Consider the following 15,453-nt stretch of genomic DNA (forward strand, 5'->3'; position numbering starts at 1 on the left):
ATGGGCCTTATGCTGGGCATAACCCGACCTTGAATGGGAAGAACTTTATTGTCCCGGAAAGGGAGCTTAATTCAACTTTGCCTCAAATACCACACAGTCAGGAAACTGGCATTGATTAGCAGGTCAGTGTCACTGTGAAAGAGGCACAGGCTCCCTTTGTGATTAGGAATATTCTGAAATCGAACGAATAATAAATATAATCAAGGAAAACAAATGCTTTTTTTCAGAGATAAAATGGTTTCTTTCAGACCTTCTCACACAAGTTAAGAAATCACATGAAGACCAAGCTTGAGTAACAACCAAAACCATTTGTTAAGTGTGACAAAGCATCTCTGAAGACTGAAGACATATGTCTGCATCCCTTAGCTGACTTTCTTTGATTTATTGTTACCCCGTTTGATATTTACTTCCAATTGGGGCAGAAAAAGTTTCATATTATTAATGTTTGAACTGAGATCAATGTTCTGACTGCTCTCTATTACTTTTCTTTCAATACATTTTCCCTTTTTTATGTTTTGTAATTTAGCACTTTAGAAATTGTAAACAAACATAAGACCTAGGGACTCAATTTTGACCCCATCATTGCCCATTTTCCTGCAGAACGTGGCAGATCTCAGGGGCCATAGATTTAAAGTGTGTGCTAACACACCCAAGGTCAGCATGTTAGCCTCGGATAATTAAAAACAAGCCCTGTGGAGGCAGCAGAGGTTAAACGGAGATTTTCAGTTATCTGCTTGCAATGTTAAACTCAGACTGTGCACTCTGCTGATGATGTTAGACATCTTAGGTGCATAGCTTGTGATTAACAATGACCAATTTTTGTCCAACATGTTGAAATAACGCTTTAGATTAAAATGCAAATCTCCTATCGCTTCTCTGAAGTACACAAAGAAAATGTAGTTGCATCTTTCATGTTGGCAACAAAGTCACACATTGAACATGCAAAACTCAAAAGCATATTTTACTTGAGGTAGATTAAGCACAATTTATTTGCAGCACATTCTTAACGTCTTTGTGTGACAGTTTGCGTGTAAGTGTCTCAATCACCTCTGTTTAGCCTGGGCACTGAGCACTAGACTGGATATGAGGGCATTAACTGTGCTTCAGTGCACCAAACCATTTAAAAGGCAGCGCAGCGCCAGCTCCGTTTGCCACAAGGCTTGTACAGGCTCATTGCCCAGGGCGACCACGCAGGCTGACCCAGGCTAGGCCCAGATGTCGGGAGTGGAGGAAGGCATCCTGGTGCACTGTGCCGATGCTTTCCAGTATGGCTCAACATCTGTTTCATCTGCTGGCACCCAACCTGCTCCAATCTGACCCTCCTTCCTCCTCCTGGTCTTCCTCTGTCTCTCTATCCTACAACTATATATGTATAAACACTTTTCTGTAAGTTTCTCTTCAATATAGACACACACACATGCACACGCACACACAATATCGTTTTATGAATGTGGTTACTTCAAGGCCTGTGCCCCCTGGAGCCAGCCCTCCCATTCACTGCTGCTCACTGCATTATCAACTCTATCTGTCCATCTGTCCCTCTGTTCACCGCTGCCTCAATCCAGCTGCTCACCTTGCTGTCCTATTAGCCAGCCTTCCACTCACTCTAGCTCTGCTGCTCTGCTCTGGGTTACCTTCAAAGACTCGACTTCTTTGCTCATAAACACAGAAACAGCTGCTCTCTACAGTATGCCTCTCTTTTCTTCCCTCCTCCTCTCTTCCTCTCTCTCAAAGTCAAAAGTGCTTCAGTTGTTAATGATAGAAGCATTTCTCCACATCTGTACCACACAGGCATTTACATCCAAACAAAAGATAATGTGCGGTTTGCTGCTCTCCCACTTTCTTCCTGTTTGTCCCTGACTGTGTAACACTCTTTCTTATCGCTGCAGTCGTCTAAGCCTGTGAGTACTCCTTCAGATGTGTCTGTCTGCTCGAGATGTGGTCCTGGTTTGTTGTTAAGCGTATGGGCTGCTTTTCATTTTTACGGTGGCAGCACAGGGCTGAGGACGGGCTCAGCTTTATCATGGGCCTGTAAGAGAGGTGCCACAGTAAATGTTCCTCTATGTCTTATCTCAAGCAGCTCGATTTCAAGTACTGTAAAGCAGGAGGATATCACGAGTTTGGACAATTCAGGAGAGGAAACGCAGAATAATGAAAAAAGAAAAGGGTGATGGTAATTGACAGAGAGAAATCCACAAACTAAAACACTTAGAGGTAGTTTCAGCTGCGGATTGGAAACTGGAAAAGCAATACAGAAACTAAGAAAGCAAGAGAGAGAAAATTGGAGCCTGACTGAGTGATAGCAGAAGCTTTCTCTCTATTTATTTAGTCCAAGAGTGATACTACATACAGGGAACCCAGATGTTCTGCTTTATCCAATGATACTTTAACTTCTAAATGGCTAGTACTCAAATGTCTGATTTCTGTGATACAAAACAGAGCTGCGTTGAAGGTTGTCCCACTGTTCATTTGTTCTGTTAAAAAGATGGTTGATGTATTAGGTTCACATTCTCTCAGAGTAAATAGTTTTTCACTTGGTAACTGATGCGAGGGATAGTGTACAAACAGCAAATTAAATGCTGTCCCAGACAGAAAATTCTTTTGTAGAGTTAGGAAAATCCCCTTCTTGTCTCCTTGCTGAATTGAATATAGAAGGTGTCCCGACAGATTGGTGGGGCACAATCCGAGCACAATTTCCTCTTTTAGGTGAGGCATGTCAGCTGTAATCAATGAAGGACAGGCGAGCATGGAGCTATTGTTTCCTGCTGGTCCCGGGCTCATCCTGGCTCTGTGTGGGCACTAATGAAGAGGGGCATGTCGCGCTGGGATAGTTTACCCGCCTTCTCTCCTGTGAGTTGCGGACCAGAGCCAATCTGTCAGGAAAGCATTGAGTGAAATTGCCCCGCGGTACAGCAGCGCCTGGTGACAGCCACTCGCCGACTGTCAGCCGCCGGAGTGATGCTACCACCTTGTATTGACAAGCAAATTACAGCCTCCCAACACTCAAACGCGCCATGGAAGATTCATTTACATCCATCAGCTCTAAGCCTTTGTTACCTCAACGTTATTTTACTCTTTTCTTTGCGAGAAGAAGGCAAGGAACCGGAGGAGGAACCCAGACTGTTATGACATAGGAGATTGTGAAGAGCCTGTGCGGCAAACATTAAGACTGACGGAGCGGTCAGCCTTGTCTGGCCGGATGGCTGATCGCATTACCTCCATAACATTGTGGGAATTAATTCCACCAATAAGATAATGTTTAAAGGTTCATATATTGCACAATCTAAACTGAGTAAATTGGTGAAAATTATACCTTGCTTGACAGGTGACAGGAGAAGATATTTTAATTAGTGGGAGCTGCTTATTCAGCCGTATGTGAGTGGGATATTGTTTCTGTTAGTGTGTAAGAATATAGGGAAGATAAACAATGGCTTTGGAGTTGAAAATGAAGTAATCCTTTGCTCCGGTGGTTAATGTGAAAAAGTGCCTTATGCATAAAATGGAATGCAAAGAATTAAATCAGCACATCTAAATCATAGTTTTGCAGCATTTGATGAAATATTCAGCGGTAGCAAACTGCTTTAGAGCACAGGATATAATGTATTCAAAGAGGTCCTTTAATTTCCAACATGTTCTCTGAGTTATTTTATGAAGTTATTTGGTTTCTATTTAAAAATCAGCAACTTTTTTATGACTTCCTTTCCCATTTTAGGAAACTTTTAACAAGTTTGTTTCTAAAAAAAAAAAAAGGAGATGGTGCTATTATAGGTCTAGCAGGGAGAAAACAACTCTCACTTAATTTCATGTCTGGGTTGATATGGTGTTTTTAATCATAGCAAGTCCCCTGGTGCTTTGTAGAGGAAGTGGTGGCAGTCACGTGGTTTGTTGATCTCAGCAATGTATTAAAGGGCATGTTTGACTTGCCTCACTGTTTTGAGGGGGAATCTCCGCAGAGTAAATAGCAGACAGCAGGATGGAATATGTGACGGGCTGACAGAGTTCAATTAATGAAAAATGCACCTCTTTTTTGTTTACTGTGTTCTGTAAAGGTCAGCCAAGTCATGGTCTTGGAGGCACTGTTTTTGCCCATTCCCAGGGTTAAACACATAATCAGAATTAATGACTCTCTAGACCCGTCTGCCCTTCTCTGCCCGACCTCAGATATATGTCTGTCTCATCTGACCTAACACGCCCCTATAAATAGACTTGTGTTTGTCTATCTTAACTGACACTCCCTTCCTGTGAACTTCACCATGCTACACCAACTCATTCACTGCAGAAACACTTTCTCCTAAGCAGGCTTAATCTTTTACTTTTTACATGAGCAGACTCATTCAGAACCTTCCATCCTTCCGACAGCTCTCCCTGTGGCTGCATAATGACACATGGCTCTTCAGAGCAGGCTGCATGCATTGTTAGAACTTGCCAAGGCTCGTTAGCATTGATAGCGGTGGCCTCAGAAGGACAAACACCACGTCGTTTCAACCTTTTATTGTTAGGCTCTTCTATTCAGTCTTTACATTCTTTGCATTGCCGTCGAGCATCACAGGTTGCAACAGTGAAAAACTCCATGTCAACTCTGCCTCAGTGGACACTTAACCACATCATAGAAAAGATGCTCTTTAATTTCTCGCTTCCTTCTTTTGTTTCCAGAGAAATTTACTGAAGTCAAATTTGCACAGAAAGAGATCTACAATTACTCAGATCTGCAAGAGAACCCAACAATTAGGGAACCCCAAAAACCACTTAAATACATATTTTGTCAATCAGATCCCCATATCTTCTCTTATATTTTTATGCAAATAAATGCTTAAAAAGTCTTAGGAAGACAATCATTATCACCAATCCAGAAACTAAGATTAGGTTTGTTCTCTCAAAGTAGATGAGGAAGTCTTTAAACCTCCCTAAGTAATTACATGCTACTGGGCACAAAAAAAAAAAAAAAAAATCAACAAGTAAACAGAAAACAGTGGAGTGTATTTAGCAGGGTACATTAAGATAACTATATATATTTAAATACCTGCTGACTCAGGGAAGTGCGATAATAGACAACTTCACCTCAACATATGCAAAACAATAAAGAGAAAAGGAAATAGTTAAGGCAACCTAATATGACTAGAATAGGAATGCACAACATGAAATGACAACAATAAAGTCATAACCTAACCATCCAGAGAAAAACCATGAAAAACTTAATGTTAACCAGAACAATAAATCAATGTAAAACCAAAAAAACATGACGTGCAGACTGAAATACCCTATAGTTTCTCTGCTTATTTTGTAATAATACTACGAACGACTGTAAAAGAAGAATTCATATTATTATATATATTAAGAATTATGCCCTGGGGTTAAGCCCTGACCTGGGTTCAGCTCTTTTAAATGCTGCGTGAGAAGATTCCTGGAGCAGCTCCTAGGGCTGTGGGACAGATCTCAACAGTCTCAAACCTCTGCTCAGCCCCTCTGAGGATAATTTGTAACAGGTTATTTCTTTCTCATACTCATATTTAAATTGATTTTCATATATGCTTTATTCTCCTCACACAGCTAAATCGAATATTGCACTGACTGTTAGACAAAAGCAATGAGAAGGTTTTTTTTTTTTCTCACAGGCAATTGTCCTTTGATAAATTTACTGGCAGAGGATTCAAGTAACCAAAGTGATTCTCATTCTCTCTAATAACTATTATCTTTCTAACTCCTCTGTCTGGCAGAACAAGTGGGGATAAATCTTCTTTAAAATGGGTATAAATTACATATGTAAGGTGATAAGCGGGTGCGAGCCAGGGGGGTCTCCAGGATTATTTAGTGTGCAGCTCATTACTTGGCTCACAGCTGCTTAGCCATCCTTTCTGCCCTGAGCTTGGCGGGCGTCCCAAGCATTCTTTGTCATAGGACTGCACATACCTGGAGCTGGAGGGGGCTGAGTCCTGACGCTGCTGCAGCTGCCATCGTGGATGGAATGAACTGCACTGGGTAGTTATCACCTGTCAGAGAGGGAGAGAGAGACAACAATGCATGCAGGTTCAGACAATGAGCCGGGCCCACAGCTCCAGGCAAGTGCCAACAGGGATTGTGGACACTTTGCTGCTCCTGCCACAGTAATGTGGTACATTGCAATGCGCCCTCGGCTTCAAGCCAAAACATCTGCATTAACAAAAGCCTAAGGTTGGTTTGACTTTAGTGGGATTATTGAGGAACGTTAGACACCATTCTCTTCCTGCACACTTTTCATCATGGAAAACACCTTGAAAATTCTGCATACATTTTGTTAGAGTATTTTCTTGGAGGGGGGGGGGGGGGGGTTGTTGATTTGTTTAAGTGAGTATCATGAAAACATATATATTGAACCAATTGAACCTGAGTGCATCAAGACCTGCATTTTTATACTATGCACAGAATCTGAGCCTTGTGTTTTAACTCTCTTTTATTGAAAACCATTCTTGCCATAGATTTTCTTTTAGATGTAGACCTGAACGTTGACTGGGTCATTCTAACATATGAATATGCTTTGATCTAAAACATTCATTTGAACAAAGGTTGTTTTTTTTACCGCCAAGATTTCCTTGCATTAACATTCATCCAGCCCTCACATCAGCTTTAACCAACTTCCATGTCCCTGCTGAGTAACTCCATAGCTCCGTGCTACCACCACAGTGTTTCATCCCAGCGGACGAAATGTTCCAGAAATTGTGTCGTATTAGTTTTAGACCAAACATAGCTTTTTGCATGTCAACCAAAGAGTTACATTTTGGTCTCATCTGAGCAGAGGACCCTCGTTCACATGTTGAATGTTTGTGGGAAACTGCAAACATGACTTCAAATGGCTTCATTTCAACAATGACAAAAATAACTTGGCATTATTCAAAGACCTTCAAAGCTCCAGGTATTGTTTTATAATCTTATCCTGCTTTAAACTCCCCCACGACTTTCTCCCTGTCCTGTCCTTTTTGTCTCTTGGTCTTCATAGTGCTGCTTGTTCACCAACAAACTACTGAGGGCTTCACTGAACAGCTGGAGACCTACTGAGATTAAATTACACAAAGCTGGAGTTTTTCTAAACAGCTGATTTCTGCAGGCAATTGTTTGCAATGGATTTATTTAGGGGTATCAATGTAAAGGTGGGATATATATATACAGTATATATATATATATATATATATATATATAAGTATAAGTATATAAGTGTATGGAGATTTATATTTACAAAAAGTATATGTATAATTTTAATTCTGCTACATAAAATCCTGATAAAACACATTAAAGTTTGAGGTTGTCATTTGTGGAAAGGTTCAAGGAGTCAGAACACTTCTGCAGGCACTGTAACATATTTTCCCTGGATTTCTGTTAGTCGGTTTGTAAAAACACAAGGCATGTTCTCTCAGGCAGTTCCCACAGCTGTACACTTACAGCTGGCTATTGTTCAACACATTGTTTGTTTCTGACTGATTTCTTTGGCAGCATAGTGAAAGCATGTGTATGCAAACTGGTTGGAACAAGTGTATAGTGTCCCAACAACAAGGATGAAGAAAAGAAACTCAAACACGCTCTTGTCTCACTTATCACTATGATCAAGCAACAAGGGAAACTGTGCTTCCTTTTATTACCATTGGCCTGCCATGAAAACATTTTTCAGACAGCTATTTGAAAACAACTTCAGTAGAAGTGAAATCGTTAACAATATTGAGACTTTTACACACTCGATCTAGAGTGTTGAAGTGGACAGAACATGTCTACTGACACAGCACAGCAATCATACAGGAAAGGTTGGTTTGAGGCATGTGTCTGAGGGAGAGGAGGCGGTGGGGTGCACAGTGGGAGTGGGGAGGGGTTTGTTGGCCTTCGCTCAAACCCCACTTCTGCCTGTCACTTCTCCTCACAAACATATGGAGCCATTAAGCCACAGACAAGGTAAATGTATGTACCTTCTCTTTCACTTTGCCCTCGTCCGCCTGCCTCTCTCTGCAATCTTGTACAGCACTGCACAATGTGATACAGGCCATGGAAATTCAATCCCCATTTAGTGCCAAATAAAATCACACACAGAAGTGGTTTCAAATGGTGCCAGGTTAGATGTACAGGGGGGTGGACTGTAGTTATTTCCACACCTCCTCTTTTTAGTATTGCTTTCTCTCTGTCTCATTTGCTCTCTGCAGACTGTGACGTAGGATTGGGGGATAATAAATGGCTGGGTGTCTCTCGATGTCATGTGAAACCTGGGAAGGGTCATGTGCCACCTTTTGACTGCCATGGGGGTCTGGTGTTACAAGGTCTGGGTTTTTGGGTACAAACTGTCTGTGCAGAGGAACCAGACTACAGCTTGGCGTCACAAAGTAAAGAAATTATATTAAAAACTGATTTTTTTTCTTCTCTAAAATGTACATGGATGTTTTCATGTACAGATTCTGGGTTATAAATGCCACGGTGGAAGAGTGGGGGAGTAGATCAGGTGACGCCATTGCTATATTTCTAGGTTCAAGTGCTGCCATAAAACATAAGTCATAGATCTGCTGAGACCTGACAGATGAGGCTGAAGCCTTTCTTAGGGTCAAATCAAGTCATGAAGAATAGGCTAGAACAGCGTTTCCCAACGCACACTACCCTGCATGTTTTCTCTGCTTTAACAAACCTGATTCAGATGATTGCAGTTTAGTAAAAGCCGCCTGTTAATCAACCATCAATTGAAATTAGGTGTGTTGAAATGGGGAAACAACTAAAACATGCGGGGCAGTGTGTCTTGAGGACCAGGGTTGGGAAACACTCAGCTGGAGGACTCAAACCCTGAAACATGATACCTTTGGTTCCACTAACATTAACTTCAAATTGATAAATCACTTTGTAGAAAAACAGTATAAGGATTTCTACACTTGGGTTTTCAATGTCTTTTCTAGCAATTTTACAACGTAACTTTTTCTAACTCAATTTGTATTGTAAGCTGTAAAAAAATGAAAGCCATACTGCAATATTTTGGCAATTCTAGCATGGATGTCTTGCTGGGTGAGCTCTTCCCTCTATGTCCTCAGATGTATTTTAATTATTTAACTTTTTTTTGGAAACTTTGCTTCTCCTAAGGTCTTGCAAAGCCAGAAGAAGTTTTGAAGAATTGTTTTAAACATATTTGGCTCTGGTTTCATCTGTTCATATTGCAGTTATTATGCTTGTCACAGGCTTGTGTTGATGCTTAAAAAGCAGAGAAAAGTATATTTTATCTTCACACAAAGAATAAAGTTCGAATGAATTTCGTGCTGTCTTTTACAGAATGTGTTTTTCGTCATGCCGTATGAATTTGAATCCAGGCTTTTAGAAAAAATGTAAAATGCCCCTCATTCAGCGCTGATACAAAAACTTGTACTAGATACTCCAGCATATTTAACAAACTGGTGTGTATTTGTTTTCACAATGCCTACTCTTAGAAAAAACAGATTAGTACCCCACACCTCTTTGACTGACATGCAAAGCAACTAAGCAAAGCAACAACATTTTTTGTTGTTTAATTTTGATTACTTTACTGGTAGTAAAGTAATCAAACTGTCGCACCCTGGGCAAAGGGCCATAATCCCCTTTTCAGAAACCGCAACTGCTGCAGTATTTAAAAAAAATCTAATGATAAATTAAAAGAGATCCAGCATAAGTTTAAATGTGACAAGTTACAACATAGAATAGCAAGTTACAACTCATAGGGATGTCCATGAGAAAAAATAGGCGAGAAAAGTCCTGTTCTGCAGGACTGCTAGAGGCCAAGTGCCGCCATGTCAGTGAAAATAGACTGAAAAAGTCCAATTGGCATCTATTTGTTTAAAAGATGACTTGGCGCCTTTATGACTGTGCTTGTCCACCATGCAACATCAGGCTGTTGAGCACAGCTAGTGCAGGATGTGATGACCTTCTTCCATGGTGCCAGAATGACTCTTTCACTATGATAGCACCACAGGGTTAGGGGAGCCATAACGGGCTGCCCCTGTGAGCTGTCTCATAATGATAACATCAGATTAGAGCACCTTATAGTCCACTTCATAGAGAATGAGCACAGCAGCACCCTGTACACCCTGCAGATGGTTGGTGATAACATTGTCTGCCATGTGGAAATAATAAAGTCGTGAAAGAAAAGGCCCTTTGACTAAAAACGTTTTCTGACCCTCTTTGCTATTTCATCATGAACTCATGAATTATGCAGCAAACTTACACATTGTGACCCCTGACCATGATTCCCAAATAGCTCTTGTTATTTGAGCTAAAACATTTTCGGTGTCAAATGTATTACGAAAAGCAAAGTGGTGAAAGACTCCCCTCAGGCACTTTGTTTTTAGCTGTCATGGCTCCATAGTTCCAAAATAGCTGACTTTCGTTTCATGCAGGCTTGCTATAGTTAATTCATTACCTGCTCTACCACACCTTTTAATGCTCTGTTTTGAACCTGACTAATGATTGGTTCTTTTTTCCTGTTGATTTTTTACAACAAAAATGTTTTTGTTTACATATATAGCTCCTCATTATTATCTCACTCTACTAGCATGTGTTGAGGTGAAGACAAATTAATAAGAAGTTATTTGTTGTTAATGTATTTTGAATAAAAAAATTAAATGCTGTGTAACAAGTTTATTTTTTAGTGTGACTTGCAGGTGTTTAAGATATACCAGCAATAAAAAGCCTTTTTATTTTCAAAAGAAGTGTGCCTTATTTTTTTTCTTGATTCAAAAGAAGAAAGGAAAGAAGTAGGCATGCCTTTACTTGCAAGGAACATAGTTTGACATGGAAGGTAATTTGGTCTTAAAATATCAATAGTACCAATATAGTACCTGATTACTAATTACTGAATTTTACAATTACATCATTCTGCAAAAGGGTGTTTCTATGATTGGGTGTTTTTAAAGGCAAGTATTTCCTGTATTCATTGCGATTACAATTAACACCTTAAAACATACTCCCAAGTTGCCAACATGTCAGCATTCTTTTGTTTCTGCACAGCATTGTTAAGATCAACAGACACAGGAGACAGTTGGTAAAAAAACAGGATTAGGTTATAACCCTGAAAACAATGTATGCAGCAACAACAAACATGTGGAAGAAGGTACTGTGGTTATCCTCATCCTAAATAGTATGGTCACAGACGATGGGAAAACTAAATACAGGACAATTCAGTAAGAAATGCTCTTAAAGACTACAGTTGATTTGACACTGGGGTGGAAGTTTGCCGTCCAGCAGAACCACAGTCCTACATCTACAACCAGATCTACAGAGGAATGTTTTGGATCAAAGCATTTGCATGTGTTCGAATGTCCCAGACCTACATTGCATCAACAATCTTTGAAAATACTAGAGAACTGATGGTCATTCAGGCTCTTTACCTAATCTGGGAGCGCTTGAGCTGTTTGGAAAAGAAAAATGGGCAAAACAAATAGTTTCTAGATGTGCAAAACTGGAAGACATACCCCAAAAAACTTGAAGCTGAAATTGTGCTTAAAGGGGTCACTAAGCCTATATACTCAGGGGAGCAAGTACATGCATATGTACCCCACATTTTTTCTGATTTTTAGTTATAAAAATGTTGAAAAGCATATATCATTTTCTTTTAATTTGCAATTATGCAATGCCTTGTGTGTGTCTATCAAAAAAAAATCATTCAAATGTGATTTATAAATATTTTTGCATTGCGTTGTAAATTAGCTATAAACTTTCAGATTAAAATTAATTTCTTGGTATAAATATATGAGCAAAAAAAAAAAAAAGGAAGACTTAATTAACAAGCATACCTGGCTTGTAAGACATTCCAGGAGGGAAGAGAAAGCCTTGCTGGGCAGCAGCAGCTGCTGCTAGAGTGCGTTGGTCGTGTGGAAAGATGGGGATCATGAGCGGAGGCATGTGACCCTGGACCTGCTGAACAGATAGGGAGCAGAGATCAGAGAGGGGCCCCAAGCACAGCCATAGCACACATGGAAACATGGAGCATACTGAGGGGGAGGCTAGATCACAGCTCTTCCTAACATGTGCTGACAAGGGGCTCCGTGGCAACAACGGCGCTCGTGCGCTTGCACAATACCTGGCCGAGCTACGCCTGTTCTTAATCCAGGCCGCAATTTCACCTTAGTACATCAAAGGACCCGAAAAGTCACATTGCTAGGAGGAATGAAGAACGGAGAGCAGCAAAGTACAGTAGTCATACGAGAGGCGCTACAAAACATATCTACAGTTATTAACAGGATTCCTTCACCACTTCAGAGAAAGCGCTACCAGTATAAACACACACTTTCCTCTCAATGGACTCAAACACTTATACAATTCCAAAAGATCATTCAAAAAGAAGGCAAACCAATGAAATAAATCTAGTACCAGCTCTCTCTTACATAGAAAGCTCTTCACGGCCAAGGACCAAGCTACATCTCAGACTTCAATCACAGCTACACACCATCAAGAATGCAGGATTCATCTTAGTTCAGCTAAATAAAGATTCCACATAAAATTCATGTTACAAAAATGAAAAAAAAAAAAACTTGTTAAAATCCAGCCTGTTTTGTTTACATTTATTTTTATGCAGGCATATTCTTAAGGTATATTTTGAAATTTATTTTGTGTATTTTACAAATACCTGTTGTTAATAATTTCTTTAAAGAGTGTATGTTCACTGTACAGGACTAAGGATCGTTCATTTTTATGTATGGAGCAACATAAATAAATTTGGATTTAAAAAAACAGCAGTTGATGTCATTTAGCTTATTGTGATTCAACATCAGCCCAGTTGCAAAGAAATGTAATTGAAATATAATAACAAAAAACCGTCTTCATTTGTGTGTCAAGGATAGTTGAGTAGCTCATTTTCCCTAAGTGGTGTGTGTGTGGCCAACATGTTGCGAGTCCAATTTTTCTGTCATTTTCAGCTTCCTGAAGCATTGTGACAGGGAGCAGACTGACTACCCCGACTTGCGAGGGTTAATCGAGCAGCGAGCCAGATCACCTCGGGGGAACCAGCCTGGGAAATAGGTTAATAAAGGTCATCCCCCCAAAATAAACACTTTACAGAATGTTTCCCCATTCATCCCCCTTAAAATCAACTCGCAATAAAACCGGTCTGGGTGCAATTACTGCCGCTGCATTGGGGCATGAAATCAACCTGTCCCACGTTCTGGCTGAAGTCTGCTATGAACTCCACTTTGTCAGCCTGTGCAGCTCCCCTCTCCCCCTGTGGACTCTTTCTTGCGGGAGTACTTGCACCCAGTTTATCTCGCAGCTAGCAAGCCAAACCCACTAAAGACAACTTTATTGATTTGTCCAGAGGTGCAAAGCTAGACTGAAAACTAAATAAACACAGGCATTTTATGTCTACTGAGCTTTTGCAAAAAGTGCAAGTGCAGAAGTTGTGAGAAAGAAGTGTTAAAAAAGAGTATGCAATACTTCGAAAAGTAATTCTACAAAATTTGCTGCCGATGAAGAAAAATAAATGCCTTGAGGAGCCTGTGACAAATATCCTTCGAAAACAATCTTCAAAGGCACTGGTTAGCCAAGTTTCCAAGCTGGACGAATGAAAGATGGAGTTTGGCCTTGCATGTTTGGAACACATGGAAAAACACAATAATTAATGTCACAACATGAGGCGGGGCAGGGCAGGAGGGATTATGAAGGGGGAGTGGACACTGGGGAACACAGCTCTGCTCTGTCTCTGTTTGAACAGTTTAAACAGCCAGAGCTGTACATACACTAGCTAACGTCCATAAAAGTGCTCCCTTGTCTCTATCCTTATAGCTAAAAATGTTACGTGGGAATCCATAACATTTTTAGGAATTGGCTTAAAAAACTTTGGCAATAAGTTAAAGCACGTATTTATTTATTTATTTATTTATTTATTTATTTATTTATTTATTTATTTATTTATTTATTTATTTATTAACCTGACCAAACTAAATTAAATAGATGAAGTGGTCTGGTTTTAATGGATTGACTTTAACCACTTTGAATACTATAAATATGCACATGTGCTCAAAAGCACACAAAACAGCACCAAGGATACACTGTCATGATTACAATTACATGAAAGGTCAAATGTGACCACATAAGCAAACATAACAAACCTCTACAGAAAGACGAACTGCTGTATACTGAATGATTTCCGCTCAAAGCGTCTGATGCATGAATGGATTTTTCTCCAGCAACACTAAATGATAAACTTTAAGTGAGACAATTTCTTCTGGGATATCAGCTTTTATTACTGTTATTATTTTAAAATATGGAGGCGAATGTACAACATCCGCCGAGGCGAAGACAGAGAGGAGATGCGCGCTGGAGGGGAAATAAATGCATTGACTGTGAATGGCTGTGATTCGCAGTAATGAGCTCTGGGCATTAAAGTTTAATTTACAGCCACTAATGTCAGGGAAAAAAGCAAATCAGATTTTTGAGGAACTTCAGGGTGTCAACAAATACCGGAGGTTACTTGAGCTGTCAATTAAGAGCTGTCAGAGCAGATTACAACGTTTTCATTAAGCCTCTTTTTTAGGATAATCCTGAGTGCAAAAGTAAAAGAAAAAGATATTTTAGAAGATAGGGGAAGAAGGAGAAGTACATAGGTGTGTGGCCTCCACTATGTCTCGGTTTCTACAAATCCAACCCTCCCTCGCCTTTAAGAGTTACCCTCAAGTTCATCTTCATGTGGGCTGTGTGCCCAGGACATTTCTTTTGCCAAGATGATCTTGAAGAGTTGGAGAGTGAAGTGGAGCAGATGTGAGGGGGGAAGTGGGGTGGCACTCGGGCAGCGTCCTCCCTTCTCCTCATAAAAAACAGGAGCATTGTTGTGCTGGCACTGCTCTTCCTTTGTCTTAGCACAGCTAAGCACTGGATAATGTCATTTCACACCATCTGCCCCCAGGCTTCATTAAAGATACATGAATGGGCTATCTTATGAGGAACAGGTGCTATTGTTTGTCCCTCAAGACCCAGCACTAAGGATCTGACTCGGAATACTTGAAGAGGAGCATCTGTAGTGATCAGTCAGACAGACTTGGCTGAGGCCCCCGTCTCCGCCAGCACGCTCTCCAACAGAGGTTTCCGGGGGAACTCAGCCGCCTTGCTACATGTATCATCAATTCAGATGACCTGATGAAGTCTGTAGCAGGCCAGCGTGCAATCTGTTTCCCTCTCGAGGAGATGCTGCCTTTTGATAAATAGAGTCAGCTTAACCATCTAGTTTAAGAGGGAGACTTCACAGTAATCAAATAGGAGATATGTTTTTTAGAAAATGAAAGAAAATCACAAATTGTTCTTTATTTGTTGCTTTGTGTACAATTCATTATCTCCTCGCTTGATTTTTACAAACTGTACATTTATTTTAATGACACATGAAATAAATTGGCTGAAAAATAAAAATTCCCCAAATCTCTTTTTTTCTCCCGTTCAATCTTTTCTGTTTATTTGAATAGTAACATTTTCCCCCCAAAATTTGAAAATCCCAAACTTGACAACTCTGAA

The 15,453-nt window shown here is 40.2% G+C and overlaps 1 protein-coding gene across 4 annotated transcripts in view; it reads right to left on the minus strand.

Moving 5' to 3' along the window:
* sox6 (SRY-box 6) overlaps positions 1–15,453 on the minus strand; it is a 138,854-nt gene that overhangs the window by 28,159 nt on the left and 95,242 nt on the right. For 3 of the 4 annotated variants that reach the window (XM_023332188.1, XM_023332190.1, XM_023332186.1), the window contains 2 exons: positions 11,751–11,874; positions 5,908–5,987 (listed from right to left, as the gene is read on the minus strand). In XM_023332188.1, the coding sequence (XP_023187956.1) occupies positions 5,908–5,987; positions 11,751–11,874 (204 nt within the window). The remainder of the gene's footprint in view (positions 1–5,907; positions 5,988–11,750; positions 11,875–15,453) is intronic. The other variant, XM_023332189.1, reaches the window with a different exon arrangement.

Source organism: Xiphophorus maculatus, chromosome 4 (assembly GCF_002775205.1).
Source record: "Xiphophorus maculatus strain JP 163 A chromosome 4, X_maculatus-5.0-male, whole genome shotgun sequence".
In the NCBI taxonomy this organism is placed as follows: domain Eukaryota; kingdom Metazoa; phylum Chordata; class Actinopteri; order Cyprinodontiformes; family Poeciliidae; genus Xiphophorus; species Xiphophorus maculatus.